The sequence below is a fragment of the Onychomys torridus genome, chromosome 8, assembly GCF_903995425.1.
Source record: "Onychomys torridus chromosome 8, mOncTor1.1, whole genome shotgun sequence".
In the NCBI taxonomy this organism is placed as follows: domain Eukaryota; kingdom Metazoa; phylum Chordata; class Mammalia; order Rodentia; family Cricetidae; genus Onychomys; species Onychomys torridus.
In genome coordinates, this window is record NC_050450.1 from 75,329,063 (window position 1) to 75,350,557 (window position 21,495).

The 21,495-nt window shown below is 43.1% G+C and overlaps 1 protein-coding gene across 1 annotated transcript; it reads right to left on the reverse strand.

Moving 5' to 3' along the window:
* Nucleotides 1-1,388: 1,388 nt before the first annotated feature.
* On the reverse strand, nucleotides 1,389-21,009 carry Prr11 (proline rich 11). Its single transcript, XM_036198243.1, has 10 exons — nucleotides 20,928-21,009; nucleotides 16,926-17,058; nucleotides 14,247-14,397; nucleotides 13,887-14,009; nucleotides 11,196-11,453; nucleotides 9,472-9,570; nucleotides 8,015-8,130; nucleotides 5,193-5,252; nucleotides 5,012-5,108; nucleotides 1,389-1,753 (listed from the first exon to the last, which is right to left on the reverse strand). Exons 2-10 carry the CDS (start codon nucleotides 17,051-17,053, stop codon nucleotides 1,685-1,687), a joined length of 1,101 nt encoding a protein of 366 aa, XP_036054136.1. The 5' UTR covers nucleotides 17,054-17,058; nucleotides 20,928-21,009; the 3' UTR covers nucleotides 1,389-1,684.
* Between the last annotated feature and the right edge of the window lie 486 nt (nucleotides 21,010-21,495).

Below are 21,495 nucleotides of genomic sequence, written 5' to 3' on the forward strand. Positions count from 1 at the left end.
GTATGTACATGGCCTTGAGTTCGATCTGTAACACTCAATATTTGTAGTTTAGTAGGACAGATTTATAAGCTTATTTGTGGTTTATCTGAAATTCAAATTTAATGAAGCATCTTATATTCTTATTTGCTAAATCTGACCACGCTAGACGGGTAAGAATGAATGAAGTCCAGTGAAAGACACAACACTACTGTCAGCCAATACACAGGCTAATAAGGACCAGGAACCGGGCTTCTCAATTAAACTGCCATGGACCACAGAGAATCCTTGGCAAGGTATTCTGGGAAACTGAAGTTTCATGCTGAAATCATGAAAATTTTATTTGACTGAAGGAAAATGGACAGTAGATATAAAAAGTAAAGAATACAAGGCTGAGGGTATAGGCTCAGAGTACATGTACTTAGCAGGTGTGAAGCCCTGGGTTCAGCCCCAGAGAGAGAAAAAAAGGTGCTTCAGTGAGCCAGATAAAACCACCTACCTAAGTTGCTAAGTCATTTTAGAAATGTGTCATTACTTTCTAGCTAGATTTGGCTCACACCTGTAATCCCAGCATTTGGGAGGATGAGAACAGAGGATTTCCAGGAGTCCCAGGCCAGACTGGGCTATAATGTAAGACTACATTTTAATCAAACACAGGGTACTTTTGAATTTTTCAGGTCACATGGAATTGTTTTGTGTGGTTTTTTTTCCCTCTAAATTACTTGTTTATTTATTTTAAGACAGGGTCTCACTGTATAGTTCTGGCTCATCTGGAATTTACTATGTAGACCAGACTGGCCTCAAACTCCCTGAGACATTTGGGCTTCTGCCTTCTAAGAGCTGGAATTGAATGCATGCATCACCACGCCCAGCTAGAGGGTCTTATTTCATGAATCAAGTTTGTAGCAATGAATGAATCAGCCTGAGATGAACAGGAACCAGGCTATGTTCTTCATTTTCTTTTTAAAATTTTATGTTTTTAGTTATGTGTTTGTGTATCTGTGTACATGTGAGTACAGGTGCCTGCCTAGCCAGAAGAGGGCAGTGAGTGGCTTGGACCTGGAGCTACAGGCATTCATAAGCCATTTGAAGTGAGTGCCAGGACCTGAACTTGGGTCCTCTGCAAAACCAGCACGTGCTCTTAACTGCTGAGCCATTTTTTCTAGTACTCAGACAATGTTCTTAATGTCATAACTATATTTATATAATAACCTAGTTCTACCATTAATATTTTTAACATGTTTATTAATTTTGCGTGTTGAAGGGGGCACATATAATAGTATACATGTGGAATGTGGAGGTCAGAGGACAACCTGTGGGAGTCAGTTCTTCCTTCCCTACATTTGGGTCCTGGGCACTGAACTTGGGTCATTAGGCTTGGTGGCAAGTGCCTTTACCCATTGAACCACATCACCAGTCCCCGTGGAATTAAATCTGAACAGCCACTCTAACCCAAACTGGGTAATTAACAGGATACACATCACATTGCTGATTGCACCTTCCCATCGGGCCCCCTTACCATCACCATCACCAGAAAGCAGCTAAGTGCTCTCTGTTTGCCACAGTATGTGTAGGTTCCATACATACCCACTCTGATTCTTCAAGCAGAATTACATTCGTAGAGCTAAACATATTTTAGTACACGAAGATTTAGGGGGTTTGATCTGTCATTGTCTGGATCTCTCCATGGAGTCAGGCAGAGTTGGCCTCAGTTTTGGTCATCAAAGCTGCTTGTAGGAAGTGGCAGGGACTGCGTCGGGCTTTGAGGATGAGCCAGCTATGAAAACAAAAGTCACACACAGAACATGAGCGAGGCTCCTATGACCATCGCAGGCCTTCTTCCTTAGTAACAAAGCCTTGATGCTTTTTGCAAGGCAGCATTGCCTTCCTAGCTGCCCTCCCCAGCTTTCCTGACACAAACAGAAGCTAAGGAGCCTTTGGCCCTGGTCTTTCTCCTTCTGCCTGAGGTGTGACTATACAGGAAGCACTGCCACTGTGCACCATGAGGATAAAAGCCAGGCATTAAGGGAGGAAGAGCATGAGAAATGGCGGCTCATGTCTGGAACCCCAACACTTGACGGTCTGAGGCTGGACTGCTTGCTACAAGTTTGAGGCCAGCCTGGGCTACATAGTGAGATTCTGTCTCAAAGCCCAAACCAACCAAACAAGAACAACCAAACTAAACAAAAGGAAATGGGTAAAGAGCAGGAAGGGCATGATAAAGCAGCTGCAGCAGCCATGGACCTCCATTTCCCAGAGAGAGTCTCAGGTGAGAAACCCCCGGAATTCCAGCTGGGGTGGTGGCCCATGCTTTTATTCCCAGACAGAAGTTTTAGGCCAGCCTGGTCTAGCTAGCAAGTTCCAGGTCAGCCAGAGTTACAAGGGAAGACTCTGTCTAAAAAACAAAAAAAGAAAATGAATTCCAGTGGTTGGAGATTTACTTCAAAGTAGAGTGCTTGCTGAGCAATTATAAGATAAGGCCCTAGGTTTGGTCCTCAGTTAAAAAAAAAAAAGACAAACTTAAAAGCAAAATTCATTTGTAGGCCAGCCTCGGTTACACGGCTACTTGCGATCCTTGGGGGTTAGCAGTATATTTATATAAAAATATGTATATTTTTCTTTTTTGGCTTTTTCTTTTTGAGACAGGGTTTCTCTGTAGCTTTGGAGCCTGTCCTGGAACTTGCTTTGTAGAACAGGCTGGCCTCGAACTCAGAGATCCACCTGCCTCTGCCTCCCGAGTGCTGGGATTACAGGCGTGTGCCACCACCGCCCGGCTTATTTTTCTTTTTTAAATCTTGTTTTTCTTTTTTAAATTTTGTTTTTCTTTTTTTGTTTTTCTAGACAGAGCTTCTCTGAGTAGCCTCAGCTGTCTTGGAACTCACTCTGTAGACCAAGCTGATCTCAAACTCGCCGAGATCCTCTGCCTCCCGAGTACTGGGATTAAAGGCGTGCGCCACTTCCCCACTATATGTTTTATATATATAAATGACTCGATATTTTGTCACTTGTGGCTGGGTGCAAACCCTGGATAGACTTGCTTTACAGTTAATGGAAGCGTAAGGGCTGAGTGGGAAAAACCATTCTTTAACAATTTTACTACATACCTTCCTACTAAGTGGATCTGTGGTACACAGCATATGGCAAAATTTCATCTGTGATTTTTGCTATAGCACAACATGCGGGTTTATTATTATTATTATTATTATATTTTCATCTGTTTCCATGGTTTCTGGCATACCGTACTAGCTATTGTGTGGGGCGAGGGTAGCAAGGGCCCTAGTGCTAACAGAGAAAGGAAGTGGCTAAGGCCTTCTGTCAGGCCTCTTCCCTTAAGCTCAGGAGTCTGTGGTGCTTCTGCCCACAGAAAGGAGGAACTACAGTGTTCAAAGCCACAAAGGTCAGCAACCACGTCCCAGCATTCCAGCAGGGAGGCAGGAGATGGCTTCTCTTCAGAGCCAGTAATCCAGGAGATCAGGAAGACTAAGACAGACGGGTGTGGAAAAGAGGAGACCAAGACCAGCAACTTTCCTTGGTTTTCGTGCGGCTCATCAAGCAGGTGACGATGGAGAAGGCTGTCCAGCCTTTTCTTGTCAACACTCGTTAACGGAGTCTGCTAGCCGGACTTGTATTTCCGTTCTGTCTGTCATCTGTCAGGCTCCCGTTCTAGAGACCGCCACATTGTCACTTTTCAGTTTGCCATATAGGTCATTATGCCTCCCAGAATGGGACACTTATACATGCTGTTCTTTTGTTGCCTAGAACTTTCTCCTCTCTGACATTTATGGTAGGATAACCCTTTCCTTGTTAATTCCTATTCATTCTTTAATTGTCTCTGCCCAAAGATTGCCTACGGAAATCTTCTAGGCTAGGCCATCTTGGCTAGATCATTTCCTGTTTTCTTGTTCTTTTCCTTCACAGCACTTACTATGGGATGAGGCAATACGGAATTACTTGATTCACATCTATATTTTCCACTAGACTGAAAGGTTCAGGGCAGCAGATCTGTGTCTGCCTTTTCTAATCAGTCTAATCCTGGTACTTTAACACAGAGCTTACCATATAGGAAGTCCCTGATAAATTCTCATTAAAGGAAATTAAACCATCAGACATTTAATAACAAAGGGGAAAGGATAATCCTGGCTGTTTATTACAATAATTTTTCTGTGCAGAATTTTATACCAAATAATTAAAGCATTTTGCAAAGCCTACAGAATGAGGGATTATCATTTTTTGATTTGGCTGTTTGCCTCTGCAGCATTGGAGGCCGATCCCAAGGCGTCCCATGTGCCAGGTAAGGGCTCCGACACGGAGCTACATTTCCATTTCTGCTGCTTCTTCTTCCTCCTCTTTCCTTCTTCTTTGAGACAGGGTTTCTCTGTGTGCTGCCCTGGCTGTCCTAGAAATCACTCTGTAGACCAGGCTGGCCTCGAACTCAGAGATCCACCTGCTTCTATCTCCCAAGTGCTGGGATTAAAGGACACCATCCGGCGAACAGTGTGCACTCTTAACTATTGAGCCACATCTCTGGCCCCTATTATTATTATTGTTGTTACTAAGAGATCTACTCTGGCAGTAGGACATGCCTAATATCCTAAAACTAGGGAAGCTGAGTTGGGAAGATTAGTATTTGAGGTCAGTCTGGTGGGGTACATAGTGAGACCCTCTTTCAAAATATATCTCTGTGAGTTTGAGGCCAGCCTGGGCTGCCAAGTGAGTTCCAGGACAGGCTCCAAAACTACACAGAGAAACCCTGTCTCGGGGAGAAAAAAAAAAAAAAAAAAAAAAAAAAATATATATATATATATATATATATATATGTATGTATATACTTTAGACTGTGGTTCTAAATAAACTAGCTTATTCCCCTCCCTTCCTTTTCTCTTCCTCCCCCCCTCCTCCCTCCCTCCAGTGCTTGGCTCTGAGCCAGGCCCTTACGCATGCTGGGCTACATACATTCTCAGCACCTACATAAATTATTTTTCAGGAAAACAAACCAGAGGACTTAGTTTGGATTTTAGGGTTTTCACAGACTCACCAGAAACTTTCTCCTTAAGGCCCGAGTCATGACTGGAGTTAGTCCCGTTCCTGTTTCCATATTTTCTTTATTGATGAGAGGAGTCCCACCTGGGCTCCTGTAAAAGTGTGAAAAGGTCAGAGCTATGTTTTATCCCCACTTTTCCAATTGCCTTAGAAAGCACAGGAGAAGAGATTGTTACCTGTCTACATCGACCTTTCTCAGCAGTTTTCGCAGATCTATCTGGCTTTTACCAGGAGTACTGAGAATAAAGATACAAAAATTATAACTTTTACAAAACAGGTCAGTTTTATAGACAATCTCCTAGAAAGTAGTTCCTTTTGCCACATTAAGAAAACAGAAGCTGGGCAGTGGTGGCACACGCTTTTAATCCCAGCACTTGCGAGGCAGAGGCAGGCGGATCTATGAGGACAAGACCAGCCTGGTCTACAGAGCGAGTTCCAGGATAGCCAGGGGTGTTATACAGAGAAACCCTGTCTTGAAAAACAACAACAACAACAACTACTACTACTACTACTGGGATTAAAGGCATCCACGTCTCTATACCTTATATAGCCATTCCAATAAGAAATATGTTTTCGGGGCTGGAGAGATGGCTCAGAGGTTAAGAGCACTGACTGCTCTTCCAGAGGTCCTGAGTTCAATTCCCAGCAACCACATGGTGGCTCACAACCATCTGTAATGAGATCTGGTGCCCTCTTCTGTATACATAATAAATAAATAAATCTTAAAAAAAAAAAATTAAAAAAAAAAGAAATATGTTTTCATTTCACAGTGAGGCTGAGATTTGAACCCAGGGCCTTGCACAGTCTAAGTACTTATCACTGAGCTACATAATCCTCAGCCCAAAGTGAAACTGTAATAATACCTGTAAAATGTATCCTAGGAAAGGCTGAGCATAAGGAGGACCATCAGGAAAGTTATGAGGAGTGACAGACAGTAAAACTGTCAACAATCCTAATGTCTCCAAACAGGATTTCAGATATGAAATTTACATAAAATAACTTATACTAAATCAGTCCAAGGGATGATTCAAGCTCATCCCTCTTTTCTTCCTTTTTTTTTCTTTTTTAAAGGAAGTTAGAGTTTATTTAGGCTTATGATACAGGAAGTGATGCAGGCTGGGCATAGTGGTGCATGTTTTCAAGCTATTATTTGGGAGGCAGAGGCAGGTGAATCTCTGTAAATTCAAGGCCAGCCTGGTTTATACAGTGAGTTCTAGGTCAGTCAGGGCTACGTAGTAAAACCTATTAAATTTATTAAAAAATAAAGTAAAGGAGTTGGGGATTTAGCTCAGTGGTGGAGTGCTTGCCTAGCAAGCACAAGGCCCTGGGTTTGATCCTCAGCTCTGGGGAAAAAAAAAGAAAAAGAAGAAAGTAAAATTGAAAGGAAAAAAGGACAGATACAGTCCATCATGCAGGGAAGGTAGGGCAGTGAGTGCATCAGGGTCTGGTTACACTGTACCCTAGACAGGAATCAGAGAGAGATGAATGAAATCTAAAAACAAGTGTGTGTGCACGTGTGTGCGTGCATCTTTGTGCCACAGTTCATATGGAAGGCCAGAGAATAACTTAGGTTTGGTTCTCTCCATATACCTCATAGGTTCCAGAGATTCACCTCAGGTCCTCAGTCTTGGCAGCAAACACCTTTACCTGCTGAGCCATCTCATCAGCCCTGAAACTGTGAGTTTGACAGTGTCTGTTTGTTTAAACAGGGTATCATATAGCTCAGGCTGGCCTTGAATTCACTATTGTAGCTGCTGCTGACTTTGAAACCCTGATCTTCCTGGCTCCACTTCCCAAGTGTTGGGATTATGGGCATGTGCCATCACGCCTGGTTAAAAAAATCCTTGTTAATAGTTTATTTTTGCCTCAAATTTGTTATTGAATAAGTGATATGTCGCCGGGTGGTGGTGGCGCACGCCTTTAATCCCAGCACTCGGGAGGCAGAGCCAGGCGGATCTCTGTGAGTTCGAGGCCAGCCTGGGCTACAAAGTGAGTTCCAGGAAAGGCGCAAAGCTACACAGAGAAACCCTGATTCAAAAAACAAAAAAACCAAAAAACCAACCAAACAAACAAAAATAAGTGATATGTCACATAATAGCCTCCTGGGGAGTCAATAAAGTAGTGAATATTCAGGAAAAAAGACTAGAATTATAAACATTAAATTAAGCAACAGCAACAACAAAATCATCAATTATGTTCTCAGTACCTGTCTCTAATGGCAGCATTAACTATTAGGTGGGGAGGTGAAGGGACTACACAGAGCCAAGTGAACTACCTACACGAGTTTTGGGGGTTTTTTTTTGTTTGTTTGTTTTTGTTTTTTGAGACAGGGTTTGTCTGTGTAGCTTTGTGCCCTTCCTGGAACTCACTCTGTAGACCAGGCTGGCTTCGAACTCAGAGATCCGCCTGGCTCTGCCTCCCGAGTGCTGGGATTAAAGGCATGCGCCACCACCGCCCGGCTGAGTTTGTTTTTCTCTTTGAATTTTTCTGTAGCTTTTCATTTTTCTATAGTACGCATATGTAATTTTAAAAGTTAAAAAATGCAGCAGGGCGTAGTGTGCACATCTTTAGCCACAGCACTTGGGACGCAGAGGCAGGAGGATCTCTGTGAGTTTGAGGTCAGCCTGGTGAACATATTGAGTTCTAGGACAGCGAGAGCTACATAGTGAAATCCCGTCCTGAGACAAACAACAACATAAAACAAAAAGTTAAAAATGGCCCCCAAAGGGGCCAGTGAGTCGTTTCGGTGGGTAAAGACTCTCGCTGCATAAGCCTGACGGCCAGTGTTTGATCCCTGAGAATCCATGTGAGGGTCAACGAAGATCAACTACACCATGTTTGTCTGCGGACCTCCATACGAAGGCAGTGGCAAGTGCCCATGTCCCCTACCCCAACACACACACACAACAACGATAGATTACTTTTAAATCTTAAAAAGAAGCAAAGGAAAATCAGCATTTTGAGTAGCAGCAGAGCATAATAATGTGCAATTCCTTACATTAAGACATTTTTAACTCGTGTGGCTAACACCTTGGAGTTGGGTTTCAGAGTAACACGCTGCAGGTCAGAGATAGTAACTAGTGGACTCCGTTCCTCTGGTGGTGATGGTAGAAGCTTTAATTACAAAACGGGACATTAAAGATACATATTAAAACATCATTCTAACACAAATACCCCCAAACAGCAAATGTTTGACAGCCAGAGGGGTACATTTTCCATGACTCAATTCTTTATTTCAAAGGGTCAAAGGCGCTCTCTCACACTCCCCCATCTCTCTCGGCTTTTACTAGCTGGATCCCCGTTGGTCAGACCAGGCTGGTTTGGAACTTGAATAGTGTGACCTTGAATTCAAAGAAATCCTCCTGCCTGAGTCTAAGTGCTAAGATTACAGGTGTGAGGCACCACACCTACCTAGTATGTTTCTATCTATAGTATGTCTCTCAGGCTGGCCTCTTGACTTCCTGTGTCCCTAAGGATGACTTTGAACTCCTGATTCTTTGCTGACACCTCCCAAGTGCTAGGATCATTAGTGTACACCATTGAGTATGGGTGTATATGATGGATGTGTGTATTATATGTATGTGTGAGTGTGTGCATGGAGGCCAGGAGTTTTCATCATCACGTACTATCATATTGAGACAGGGTCTTTCACTGAACCTGGAGCTCACTGATTGGCTAGACCTGCTAGCCAGTGAGTTTGGGGGTCTGACTGTCTCCGCCTCTCTAGGGTTAGGAGTATAGGTGGGGCTGCTTTTTTCCACATGGGTGTTGGGGATCTGAACTTAAGACTCTCATGTTTGTGTGGCAAGCACTTTTCCAACTGAGCCATCTCTTCAGCCTGTTTTTGTGTTTTTTTTTTTTTTTTTTTTAAAGTACTGGAGATTGAACCCAGGGCCTCATATGTGTGAGGCAAATGCTCTGTCATTAAACTGTATACCTAGCCCCAACAGAATAACTTCTATACACGAAGTTTACCATATTTCCTCAAAGGAACAACCAGGTTTAAAAAGGAGGATGCAAGGCATGACCCTGTTTTTCTAACACTTTTTAAGGTTTAGGTGTGGTGTATTCAAAGATTTGAAGTCAGCCTGGGCTAAGTAGCACGAAAAACATACCTGTGAGCTTGGGAGATAGCTTAATTGGTACAGTGTTTACAATGCTAATTTACAGTGTTAATCCCAGCACTTGGGAGGCAGAGGCGGGTGGATCTCTGTGAGTTTGAGGCCAGCCTGGTCTACACAGTGAGTTCCAGGACAACCAGGGCTACATAGAGAGATCCTGTCTATAAATCAATCAATAAATAAGTGAGTGTAAGGTGGAAAGTGATAGAGGAAGACACCCCGTATTAACCTCTGGCCTCCACATATGCACCCACAAACACACAATTATAACACATATATAAAACACCCCAGCCCCAGAGGAAGAAGGCCTTGTGTGCTCACAGTGACATCTTACCTTCTTCCTTTCTTCAATACTCTGTGTCTTTTTTAGTTTTACAGTGAGTAGATCTTTAACAGTTATATGCATAGGTCCATCTTTCTTTAATGGTTCAGTCTTAAAATACACAAGAGGGTAGAATGAAAATTGGCATCAGGACATCAGTAAAATCCAAATCCAAGTTTACTTTGTAAAGATTCAGAGTTAACTTGTTGTCGTTATTTATTTATTTTTATTGTTTTGCTTTTCCTCTACCATTATTTTTGAGACAGGGTATTGCTATCTAGTCCTGGCTGTCTTAGTACTCTATAGGTAGCTTAAACTGGCCTTAAACTCACGGCAATCCTTTTATGTCAGCTTCCAAATGCTAGAATTATAGAATTGTACCACCACACCCGTCTAAAGTTAACTCTTATTTACCCTAGGGATTAAACACATTCTATGTGAGCAAGCAAGAATGACAGGGTATGAGTGGGTAGCGGTGGGGGTGTGAGTGGATGGGGTGGTGCCAGAGTACCTTAAATTTTTTTATTTGGAACTAGAGAGATGGCACAGTGGTTAAGAGTACTTGCAGAGGGCCTGAGTACTACTGTTCCCAGCCCCAATCATCTATAACTCCAGTTCCAGGGATCCAATACCTTCTTCTGACCTTTTCAGACACCAGGCATGTACATGGTACACAGATACACAAGCAGGCAAAACGCCCGTTCACATAAGATAAAATACTTTTAAAATGAAAGAAGTGTACCTATTTTAATGTATATTCATGTTTGGACTGCATTTGTGTATGTGTACTACATGTATGCTTGGTGCCTTTGGAGTCTACAAGAGGATGTCAGATCTCCTGAAACTAGAATGATAGAGAGTTGTGTCCTACCAAATGGGTGCTAGGAACCAGACTCTGGTCCTCTGCAAGAGCAGCAAAGTGCTCTTAACTGCTGAGCCATCTCTCCAGTAACTCTACATCAGAATTTTCTTTGTATGTTTGTTTGAAGACTGGCCTCAAACTCCCAATATAGCCATAAATTCACTATGTAACCAAGGATGACCTTGAACTCTGGATTCTACTTGTACCTCCCAAGTGATAGGATTAGATATGTGTTCTAGCCTTGTGAATAAAGCTTTCAAGATGTACAGTATTGGAGCAAGGTATAGTGATGTGTGTGTGTGTGTGTGTGTGTGTGTGTGTGTGTGTGTGTGTGTGTATGTGTGTGTGTATGTATATTTTGTGGACTACAGTCCAAGCTCCTCAAAAACTGAAGTAAAAGATCACAAGTTAGAGGACAGTCTGTGCTACAGAGTGAGTTCTAAGCCAGTCAGGGCTACAAATCAAGATCCAGTCTCAGAGAACAAATAAACAAAAACTGCCAAGAACAAAAGCCCAAAACAAAACAAAGGAACAACAAGAAGAAAACCCCAATAATTCCATTACATTAGCATACATCCGTAATGCCAGCTACTCAAAGGCTAAAGCAGAAGGATGGCTTGAGCCTGACAGTTCAAGACCAGCTTGGACAACATAATGAGACTATAGCTAAGACCAAAAACAAGCTCCACCCGCCGCCCCCAACCCCAACAAAAAACTTATAACTGAAATCACATTAATTAACAAAATTAAGATATAGAGTCAGAACAAAATACAGTCTTCACATCTGGGCCTTCGGCTCAGCTCTGAAAGACCTCCTGGCTTTAATCCTGTATTACAGGCTAACTAAAACACATTGTCACTGATTCTCTCTTACCTGAAGTGCTTTAGCAGTACCAGATTTTCTGAGCAGCAAAGGTGCTAGGGGAGGAGGAGGTGGAGGGAGGGGAGGGGGAGGAGGAGGAGGAGGAGGTGGAGGTGGAGGGGGAGGATGACTGGCTGGCTGTGGCAATGTGGGAGGAAGTACAGTTCTGGATTCTCCATGGGTTGTTGGAGCACAGGCAGGCACGTTTGTGAGCTTATCACTCACACAACACATATGACAACAGCTTGAATAAGAATTTTCTGAGATGGTCTAGAAGATACCATAATTGACAAATAAACAATAGATTAGTTTGGTGTGCATTTGATTTTCTTTCTTCCTTCCTTTCTTTTTTTTTTGTTTTCCGAGGCAGTTTCTCTGTAGCTTTGGAGCCTGTCCTGGAACTCGCTTTGTAGAGCAGGCTGGCCTCGAACTCACAGAGATCCACCTGCCTCTGCCTCCCGAGTGCTGGGATTATAGGCGTGTGTCACCACCGCCAGGCTTGCTTGCTTTCTTTTCCTTCCTTCCTTCCTTCCTTCCTTCCTTCCTTCCTTCCTTCCTTCCTTCCTTCCTTCCTTCCTCTCTTTTTTGAGACATTTCACACTCTGGCTCAGGCTGGCCTTAAATTCAAACTGTTTCCTCAACCATCCAGGCATTAGGATTAGAGGAATGCATGACCACTCCTGACAATAACAACAACTTTACTTCTATAATTCCATTGTTTATTGGGCTAGAGAGACGTTTGGCAAGTACAAGCTTGCAGAGGACTGCGTTTAGTTCCCAGAGCAATGGGACAGCTCACCTCTACCTCCACTTCTAGGTGACCTGACGCCCTCTTCTGGCCATCACACCCACCCCAGCCACACCCAGGCTTTGTTTATGTTCTTGTTTCCAATGGCGAGGCTCATACTCACAGCTAGAATATGTGTGTGTGTATGTGTGTGTGTGTGTGTATAATAAATTTGTATGTATGTTCCTATACATAAGGAAAGTATATGAATATCTGTATCTCAGAAGGATACTTCCATTGGCTTAATGAACTTGTTAGCTGATTAGCTATTTTGAGATGAGGATCTTGCTAATTAGCCAGGCTGACCTTGAATTCCTAGGCTCAGGTGATCCCTTTGCTTCAGCTTCCCTAGCAGATGGAACTATAGGCACACATCACCAGGTCCAACTGAAAAACTATCACACTATATGTTTTAACTATAGATGAAGCATCCTATAGAATCCAAACACCATCTCTTTCTATGCCTCTTTATTTATTATATGGTATGTTCTTTTTGTTCAGGTTTTTGAGATACAGTCTCAATCTCTAGCTCAGGGTGGCCTGGGACTCACTGTGTAGTCTATGTTGGACAATCCCCATGCCTCAGCCACACACTATCACACCTAAAGAAAAATGTTGACATTGGCTGTGGGGGGTGGGGGGTAAGGGTTGGGGGAGGGCTGTTCTTGGTGTCCTTCTGCTTCTTTTGTTGACTTCTGCCAGGCTGAGGATTGAATGTAGGATACTGTGCATGCTAGACAAACATACTACCACTGAACTACACCCCCAGGCTCATAAGTGTTACATTTGCACACTTACTGCACTTTGGTATTTATTATCTGCAAACTCTCCCTTCCCTCACATTGGGGATTGAACTGGGAGTCCACATGGCAGGCAAATGCTTTATCACTGAACTATATCCTCAGCTGAAAGTAATTTTTGTGAGACCGGGTCTCACGTATTCCAGGCTGGCCTAAAGTCCCTAGGTTACTGGGGATGACCTTACTTTCAATTCTTCAGCCTTGACCTCCTAAGTGCTACGATTATAGCTGTAAGCCCCCAAGGCTGATTTATGTAGTGCTGGGGTCTCCGGCATGCTAGTTGAGTACTCTACCAACTGAGCTCGTCCCTAGCTACTTTCTGCTGAAAACAAAAGAAGTGTTAAAGATGCATTCATTCTATGTTATATAGATGTATATGTGCCTGCTTGTCTGTATGTGGACCCTGTGTGTAAATGCCTGCAATGTTCAGAAGAAGGCATCAGATTCCCTGGAACGAGAGTACAGGCAGTTATGAACCACACAGTGTGGGTGCTGAGAACTGAACCTGGGTAATCTGCAAGAGCAGCAGGTGTTTTTAACCACAGAGCCATCTCTCCATTCCCTCCAGCCCCAGCCGAAAATTTTGATAGCTATTTCCTTCACTATTCCCCATAAAAGTTTTATTAGTTTATGTTCTTCTCAATAATGTAAGAAAGCATCTATTTTTACAAATTTTTAATTTTTTTTTTGCCAATTGAAATTCCTTTTATACTTCTATTTTGTTTATGTGCCCAAGACCATTAATTGTTCCCAACATACATTTAAAAATAGTTTTTGATTTTAATTATGTGGTTGTGTGTGTATGTGCACACATGAGTACAGGTGCCAATGGAGGCCAGAGGGGTTGGATCCCTTGATGTTGGAGTTACACACAGTTGTAAGACACCCATTGTAGGATCTAGGAACCAAATTTGATCCTCTGCATGAGCAGCGCACTCTCTTGACTGGGGAGCCATCTCTCCAGGGCCTCCAATATAGTTTGCCTTCTTCCTTTGTAAAAGGAAGTCTCTCTGCCTGACATTTGAGGGAATAACCAAACTCAGATCCAGAGTCTTTTCCTATCATAATAGTCTTTTCAGATAACATCTCTGGACTGGTTTGTTTGGCAATACCCACCTTCAGTGTTTCTTGGAGCTTGCATAATTCACTTTTCAAAACACAAACTTGTTGTTTTAGACTGTGAAGTTCTCTGTGGTAGACTCGGGAAGGGAAGACGGCATCTTTCAGTACTTCGAAACTCTGAAATTCATAAATAAACAAGCCTGAATCTAATGAGCAGCATGCTAAAGAAAGTGGTGTCACATATGGCTTACGTAAGCAAAGACAGGTGTGAGCTCACAAATTAATCTTATCCAAGCTTAGCCTCAAGGGTCTGTTAGGCCTAGGAACCATATAAGAACATACACACTAAGTATGGCTGAACAAAAACTGAGAACAGGTTTATGAAACCTGAGAACAGGTTTATGAAACCTCTACCTGGGCTACACAGGTCTGACAGCAACTGTATATGCACCATGCTCTGTGTGTCCAAAGGTTTATTGTATCTTTGATGCTGGGAAATCTGAAGTTCCAAGGTTGTCTTAGCCAGTTTCTGCTATGGGGTGTATCTGTTGAAGAAGTAACCACTCTGTGGAAGAAACAGTAAACAAAACAAATTAAAAAAACTGTAGGTTTTGCCTGGGCATGGTAGTGTACACTCAGAAAGCAAAGGCAGGAGGATAGATATAAGTTCAGGGAAGCTTGTTCTACATAGTCAGTCCCAGCCCAGTCAAAATGATGCAGTAAGACCCTATCTCAAAAAAGAAAGAAAGGATGTCCCTGCTCCGGAGTCACACTATAAAACCAGGTAGATCTCTGCGAGTTCTAGGCCAACCAGGGCTACATGGTGAGACTCTGTCTCAAAAAACAAAACATCACCCCCCAACACACACTCACACACACAAAACCCAACTTAGGTCAGACGAAAAGCTTCTACTTAAGTAATTAAATTAGTTGGGCTTACTTATTTTAAACTAAATGAATTATTTTTGGTGCTGGGGGGTAAATCCAAGGGTGTATGCTAAGCACACCTTCTAGCAGCAAGCTATACCTCTTATCACAAATAGCTAGTTTATAGTATGACTCAGAACCAGGGACTGACTGACTGACTGAATGACTTTCGTTTCTTTTCACTTATTTATCTATCTATCTAACTATCTATTTATTTATTTATTATGTATACAGAAGAGGGCGCCGGATCTCATTACAGATGGTTGTGAGCCACCATGTGGTTGCTGGGAATTGAACTCAGGACCTCTGGAAGAGCAGTCGGTGCTCTTAACCACGGAGCCACCTCTCCAGCCTTCTTTTCCTTTTCTTGAGACAGGGTTTCATTATTTTGTTTGGACTGTCCTGGAACTGGCTGTGTGGACCAAGCTTGTCTTGAACTTAAACCAATCCTTCCTCCTCTGTTTCCTGAGTGCTGGGATACAGGTATGCACTAAACATACCTTTATTTATTTATTTATTTATAGGTTAAAAAAAAATAAATGTATGTGTATGTATGCTGCACCTGTGTGACTATGTACCAAGTGTGAGAGAGGCTGCAGACGCCAGACAGGAGGAGAAGAGATGTCTGGCAGCTGGAGTTTCAGGCAGCTGTGAGTTGCCTCATTTGAGTGCTGGGAATCAAACTGGGCTCACTTGGAAGAGCAGGGAGTGCTCTTATCCACCAAGTCATCTCTCTGGCCTATATATTTTTATTTTTTAAGATGGTGATGTATGTCATGTATCCTATGCTGACTTTGTTAAAGATGATATATAGCAGAGAATAAATTTTTTAAAGATTTATTTATTTATTATGTATACAGTGCTGTGTCTACATGGCCAGAAGAGGGCACCAGATCTCATTACAGATGGTTGTGAGCCACCATGTGGTTGCTGGGAATTGAACTCAGAACCTCTGGAAGAACAGCCAGTGCTCTTAACCTCCGAGCCATCTCTCCAGCCCGCAAAGAATAAATTTGAACTCTGGTCTACCTGTCATTAGCTCCATAGGGTGGGAATATAGGTGTGAGTTACAAAGCCTGGCTCTATTTTATCTATCTATCTATCTATCTATCTACCTATTTATTTAATAAAAAGAGCTTTAGAGTTAAGGATATATAGTTCAGCAGTCAGTTTTGTTTGTTTGTTTTGTTTTTTGTTTCCATGTTCGAAACTCTGAGTTTAATCCCTAGCATACCAAAAATAAATTAAAAGAAGCTGGATGGGGGTGGTACATGCCAGGCAAGCAGAGGAGAAACAAGAAGGGCTGAATCAGAGGACTTCCAAAAGCTCAAGGCCAGGGTGGGCTACAGTTAGTTCCAGGGTGGCTAGGACTGGAGATAGACTTTCACACAAAACCAACAAAGGAAGAACCTATCATCCTACACAGAGAAACTCTGTCTCTAGAAAACCAAACAAACCAAAACCAAGAAAGAACCTATCATCATCAACAACAAAAAAGTGGAGGGGGAGGTAGAACACCAGTGGGGTACACAAAGTGTACGTTTTTTAAGAAAACCAGCACCTGGGCTGGGTGGTGGTGGCACACACCTTTAATCCCAGAACCCAGGAGGCAGAGGCAGGTGGCTCTCTGTGAGTTCAAGGCCAGCCTGGTCTATAGAGCGAGTTCCAGGACAGCCAAGGCTACACAGAGAAACCCTGTCTTCACAAAGCAAAACAGGCTGGGCGGTGGTGGTGGTGGTGGTGGTGGTGGTGGTGGTGGTGGTGGTGCACGCCTTTAATCCCAGCACTCGGGAGGCAGAGGCAGGTGGATCTCTGTGAGTTCGAGGCCAGCCTGGTCTCCAAATCGAGATCCAGGAAAGGCGCAAAGCTACATAGAGAAAACCCTGTCTCGAAAAAGCAAAATCCAAACCAAACAAGACAGCCTTCCACTCTCAGCAATTCTCCTGCCTCAGTCTTTGAGTGGTGGGGTTAGTTAGTATGAGCTACCATGGCCGGCAATAATTTTGGTAAAGGCACATTTCAAATTTTACATGGGACATACCTAAAAATGATTTATTTGGGGGATGAAATTCAAATTTGTCTGGCTGTTCTATATTATTATTGGCTACACTGGTAACTGTCCACTGATAAGCTCTAATGTGTCCTGTCTTCTCCATTACACTTTACCTTTCTGGTGGGGGTGGCGGAGGGGGAGGTGTCGATAGCTTAGGCTGGACCCGAGAGGCTTCTTTCTTCTTCAGTAAGTGTTTGGCCCTGGCTCTTAGCTTTCTTCTTCGTTGTTTGAACTTGGGCATGATTTCTGTAGAGAAAAATTTGAAGTTAAAAACAAAGATGCATATGGGTGTTTTGCCTGCCTGTGGGTCTGCCTTTCCACCATTTGCATGCCTGGTACCTTCAGAGACCAGAAGAGGGCATCATGTCTCCTGGGCACTGGAGTTACAGAGGGCTGTGAGCTGCCATGTGGGTGCTGGGAATTGAATCTAAGTTTTCTAAAAGAGCAGCCAGTGCTCTTAACCCTCAGAGTCATTTCTCTAGTACCTGAACCATATGTTTTATTAAAGAATAATGTATAAATACAGAAAATTATAAACCTTCAGTGCATAGCTCAATGACTTATGATATAGGAACATTATATACCCTCAGATACTCATCCTAGTTAGTTTTGGATTACTCCAGTTTTTTCCTTCTTCTCCAGCCTTAGTTAAGAAATACATTGTAGTTCTGGGCATGGTGGTGTGTACCTGTAATCCCTGAACTGGGGGATGGGATTTGAGGCAGAAGGATGACTGAATTGGAGAACACCTTAAAGTGATCCTGTCTCCATAACATCTGTACACACCTGAATCTCACTACTTGGAAGGTGGAGGCAGGTATATAGGGATTCAAGAATGCCTTCAGCTACCTGTGAGTTCAAAGCCAGCCTGGGCACATGAGACCCTGTCTCAAAACACTAAAACAAAACAAAAACCAGAGAGAAAAAAGTCACCAGCATTCTAGAAATCGCTTCCCAGGGAAGAAAATGTAAACTCAGATTTGAAATGTCTGGAGTCTGCCTTTGACTTTACTTTAGTCCCTCATTCTGCTTTTGTTGCATTCTTTGATGAAGTCAAATGAATTTCTCTTTTTTCTCTGCAACCCTCTCTTCCCCAACTGGAGACCAAACCCAGGGCTTTGTATTTGTCTAGGCAAGTGCTCTAGTACTGAGCTAAACCCCCTCCTTTTTAAAAAAGTCATTTTGAGACAAGATCCTATGCATTTCAGGCTAGCCTTCAAACTCCCTATATAGCTAAGAATAACTCCTGCCTCTACCTTGACTGCTGGCGTTATCTTGAGACTGGCAATATCATATTGGGATTATGTGCTGGAGCTCCAAGCCAAGGCTTCCTGGATGCTAGGCAAACACTTTACCAACTGACTACAGTACTTAGCCATTCCTTTCCTTATAATAGGAAAATGGCTGTAGTGGATTATGGTTTGATATTAAAAAGATAGGTTTGTGATTCAGCAACATATAATGAGCATCTACTATGATAGGCAGATGTCACAGTGGGAGGAATTATTTATAAAATGCCCCCTTAAATGTGGAGTACATTCCACTTTTCCTCTGCCAATCAATCTTCAATCTCCTCAATAAGGAAGATTTTAGTCCCAGTTTTATACAAAAATAAGCTGAGGGTTAGATTAGATGCCTGCCTAATGTAATACAATAAAGTATAAAAACACAGACCTGTAAGTCTTCAGACCATGACTTTTCCTAATAGACTATGGAGCAACAGTAACTTAAATAGGCTATATACAAGTACCTAAAACCAAAGACCTGTTTTAAGAAAGTTATTGTGAAGCACTTAAGATATTATTTAATATATTTATGTTTTAATATATACACTTTTCTGGGGGAAAAAAAAAAAGTCTGGGTTAGTTTGCTCTGAAGCTCCAAAGGGCTTTGCTAGTTTTAGGTGTTAATTTCTGAGGAACAAAGGTGTTGTCACTCAAGTAGCAGACAGGAAAATGGTCTGCCTCAAATTTATAGACCTGAGTAGGAAAAAAAATCAGCCTTTGAAACACACATTTAAGGCCCTGAGTGGTGGTGACAACTTTAAAAGCAACACTTGGGAAGCAGAGGCAGGTGGATCTATGTGAGTTCAAGGCTGAGCTGGTCTACTACCTTCTTCCAAGCCACCCACAGCTACACAGTGGGACCCTGTGTCTGATAACTGAAACATCCATTCCACTTCTGTTCACTTGGTAACCTTTTAGAACTATGTATTTGCATATACTTCATCAGCATTCAGATTATCAGGACACCTCCCCACTTCCCTTTACAGGTTATAAAAACTGGGAAGTGCCTTGGTATCAGTAGTCTAGTCCCAGAGGCTAACTCTCATGCCAAAAGGTAATAGTGAAGCGAAAGCATTTTATTGGATTAGCTGTCAGCCAAATTTATAAGATGCATTTTTGTTTTTAAGACAGGGTCCTGTTATGTAGCACAGGATGGTTTGGAACCCAAGCTCCTCCTGCCTCAGCCTCCTAAATGCTAGCATCATAGGCACACAAGGCATACAAAATCATGACTGGCTTCAAACTAGCTACAGCCCAGGATGACCCTGAACTCCTGATCTTTCTGTCTTCATCTTCCAAGTGTTAGGGTTGTGTGATTTCTCACCTGCCTACATTTCATTCATGTATTTCCTTAGATATAGCAGCATTACATGTTTTATCCAAGATAACATCACTTTCCAGTATTAGTCAGCAACGATTCTCTTTTTACTTAAGCAATATCCTTTCAGTCTAATGCAATTGAGTGGTAGATATCTTTTAGTGTGTGTGTGGGGAGGGAGGGTGGTGTTAGTTATTCAAACTAGATCATATCTTTATGTTAAAGGGTAGATCAAAACAACAACAACAACAACAACAACAACTTCCAAGTATGAAGATTCAACAAATAACGGGACAAGAATTACATTGGCTGGTCTAGCTCAGTTAGTAGAGGGCTGACCTCATGCACATACAAGAGAACCTGAGTTCAATAATCTCTAGGGCCACATCAATTGGCACTATAATCCCAGAACCGCAGAGGTGGAAGCAGGGGGATTTAGAGTTCAGGGTCATCCCTTGCCAACCTGGGTTACCCGAGCCTGTCTCAGAACAGTAATTAGTCTTCTGCATGAGTTGACCCTGCTGCTTCTGTTAAAACTCCACACGAAAAGTTCTTTGGCTGGGAATGCTGGTAAAGCTGTGGCAGCAGCGGAAATGACAGTTGCCATTTCATCACCAACGTTCTGCCATTTTCCTAAAGTTAATTTGTTCTATTGTGAAGTATTGCTCCCCGCGCCCCCCGGTTCTTTCTTGTGTCTTTCTCAGAGTGACCACAGGTCTTTAGTGTCACCTAGCACAGTAGTAGACAAATAGGCAAAAGGCATACTTTTTTTTTTTTTTTTTCCCAGAACTGAGGACCGAACCCAGGGCCTTGAGCTTGCTAGGCAAGCGCTCTACCACTGAGCTAAATCCCCAACCCTAAAAGGTATACTTTTAAAATCGATGTCGGAAGTAACTCTGCATCAAGGAACATTGTAAAACCACCTGTCAAACATTCCTCCACAAACTTACTTGTGCTCAAGTGCCGCGGGGGAGAGCATCTGGTTAAATTCATATTCTTATTCAGTAAATTTGGATGGACCCCTATAATTTGCATTTGTCACTAGCGACCAGAGAAGCCAAAACCGCTAGTCTGTGGGCCCATTTTGAGAGGCAACGAGTAACGAAAAAGGCTGAGCAAAAGGCAATCGCTTCAAAACATATTGCAGAGTGTGAAATAAAAATGTGGTTCGGAGCCGGGCGTGGTGGCGCACGCCTTTAATCCCAGCACTCCGGAGGCAGAGGCTGGCGGATCTCAGTGAATTCGAGACCAGCCTGGTCTACAAAGCGAGTTACAGGACAGTCGGCGCTGTTACACAGAGAAATTCTGTCTTGAAAAAACAAAACAAAAACGTGGCTCAGATGTTGCCAGCGGAGCTCCTGTCCTGCCCTAAACCTTCCCCTTTCTGCTCCATCTCCCCTACCAGTCCAGCACAAGACCCACCTCCTTCAACCTTAAGAAGCCAACCACCAACAGTCCGAGCAACGGAAGATGGGGCCAGACAACAAAGAAAGAATCGTCACTGCACTTACTAGTCTAAAAGCCTGAAGATTAGACGAAGTTCGGGCTGGAGCCTCTTCCACACCATAAAGAAAAATTCAAAATTAAATCCTTGCCGAGGAGCGACCAATCGTAGACGTGGTCTCTACAAGGTTTGTCGTCCGGGAAGGATCCAAGTGCAGCCTGGATTACGATTGGCTGAGAGCGCATCACCTCCTGGCCAATCGGAACGGAGGCGCTTCTTGTATGAATAAGGGAAGGCGGGAGAGAAGGGGCGGGGAAGCCGGAGAGAAAAGAAGGTGTGTCACGTCGCCTAGGCCGGCAGAGGAAGCTCTTATGTCATTGGCTGCTGCTGCTTCCGAGTACCCCAATCGTAAACGGTTTCCCAAGTATGAACTTGAAAGAGGAGAACAGAAGGCAGCCAATGAGAATAATCACATACCCAACAGCCAATCCTCCTACGGCGTTTTGTGTCTTTGTCCAACAGAAAAACGTGTTTCATAAGGAGGGGCGTTACCCAATCGCCAATGGGCGGGCGCCGGCTGAAGGGACGAGCCAATGAGCGCGAGACGTTGAATGACAGCTGTCCAATAGAGACCC

What these genes read in the sequence shown, in the direction of transcription:
- Prr11 (XM_036198243.1), bottom strand. Translation starts at nt 17,053, where the DNA reads ATGCCCAAGTTCAAACAACGAAGAAGAAAGCTAAGAGCCAGGGCCAAA. An exon ending in GTACTGCTAAAGCACTTCAG is followed by an intron (nt 9,571 to 11,195) that starts GTAAGAGAGAAT and finishes GTGTATTTTAAG; the next exon opens with ACTGAACCATTAAAGAAAGA. An exon ending in CCTTAAGGAGAAAGTTTCTG is followed by an intron (nt 1,754 to 5,011) that starts GTGAGTCTGTGA and finishes TTGTTTTCATAG; the next exon opens with CTGGCTCATCCTCAAAGCCC.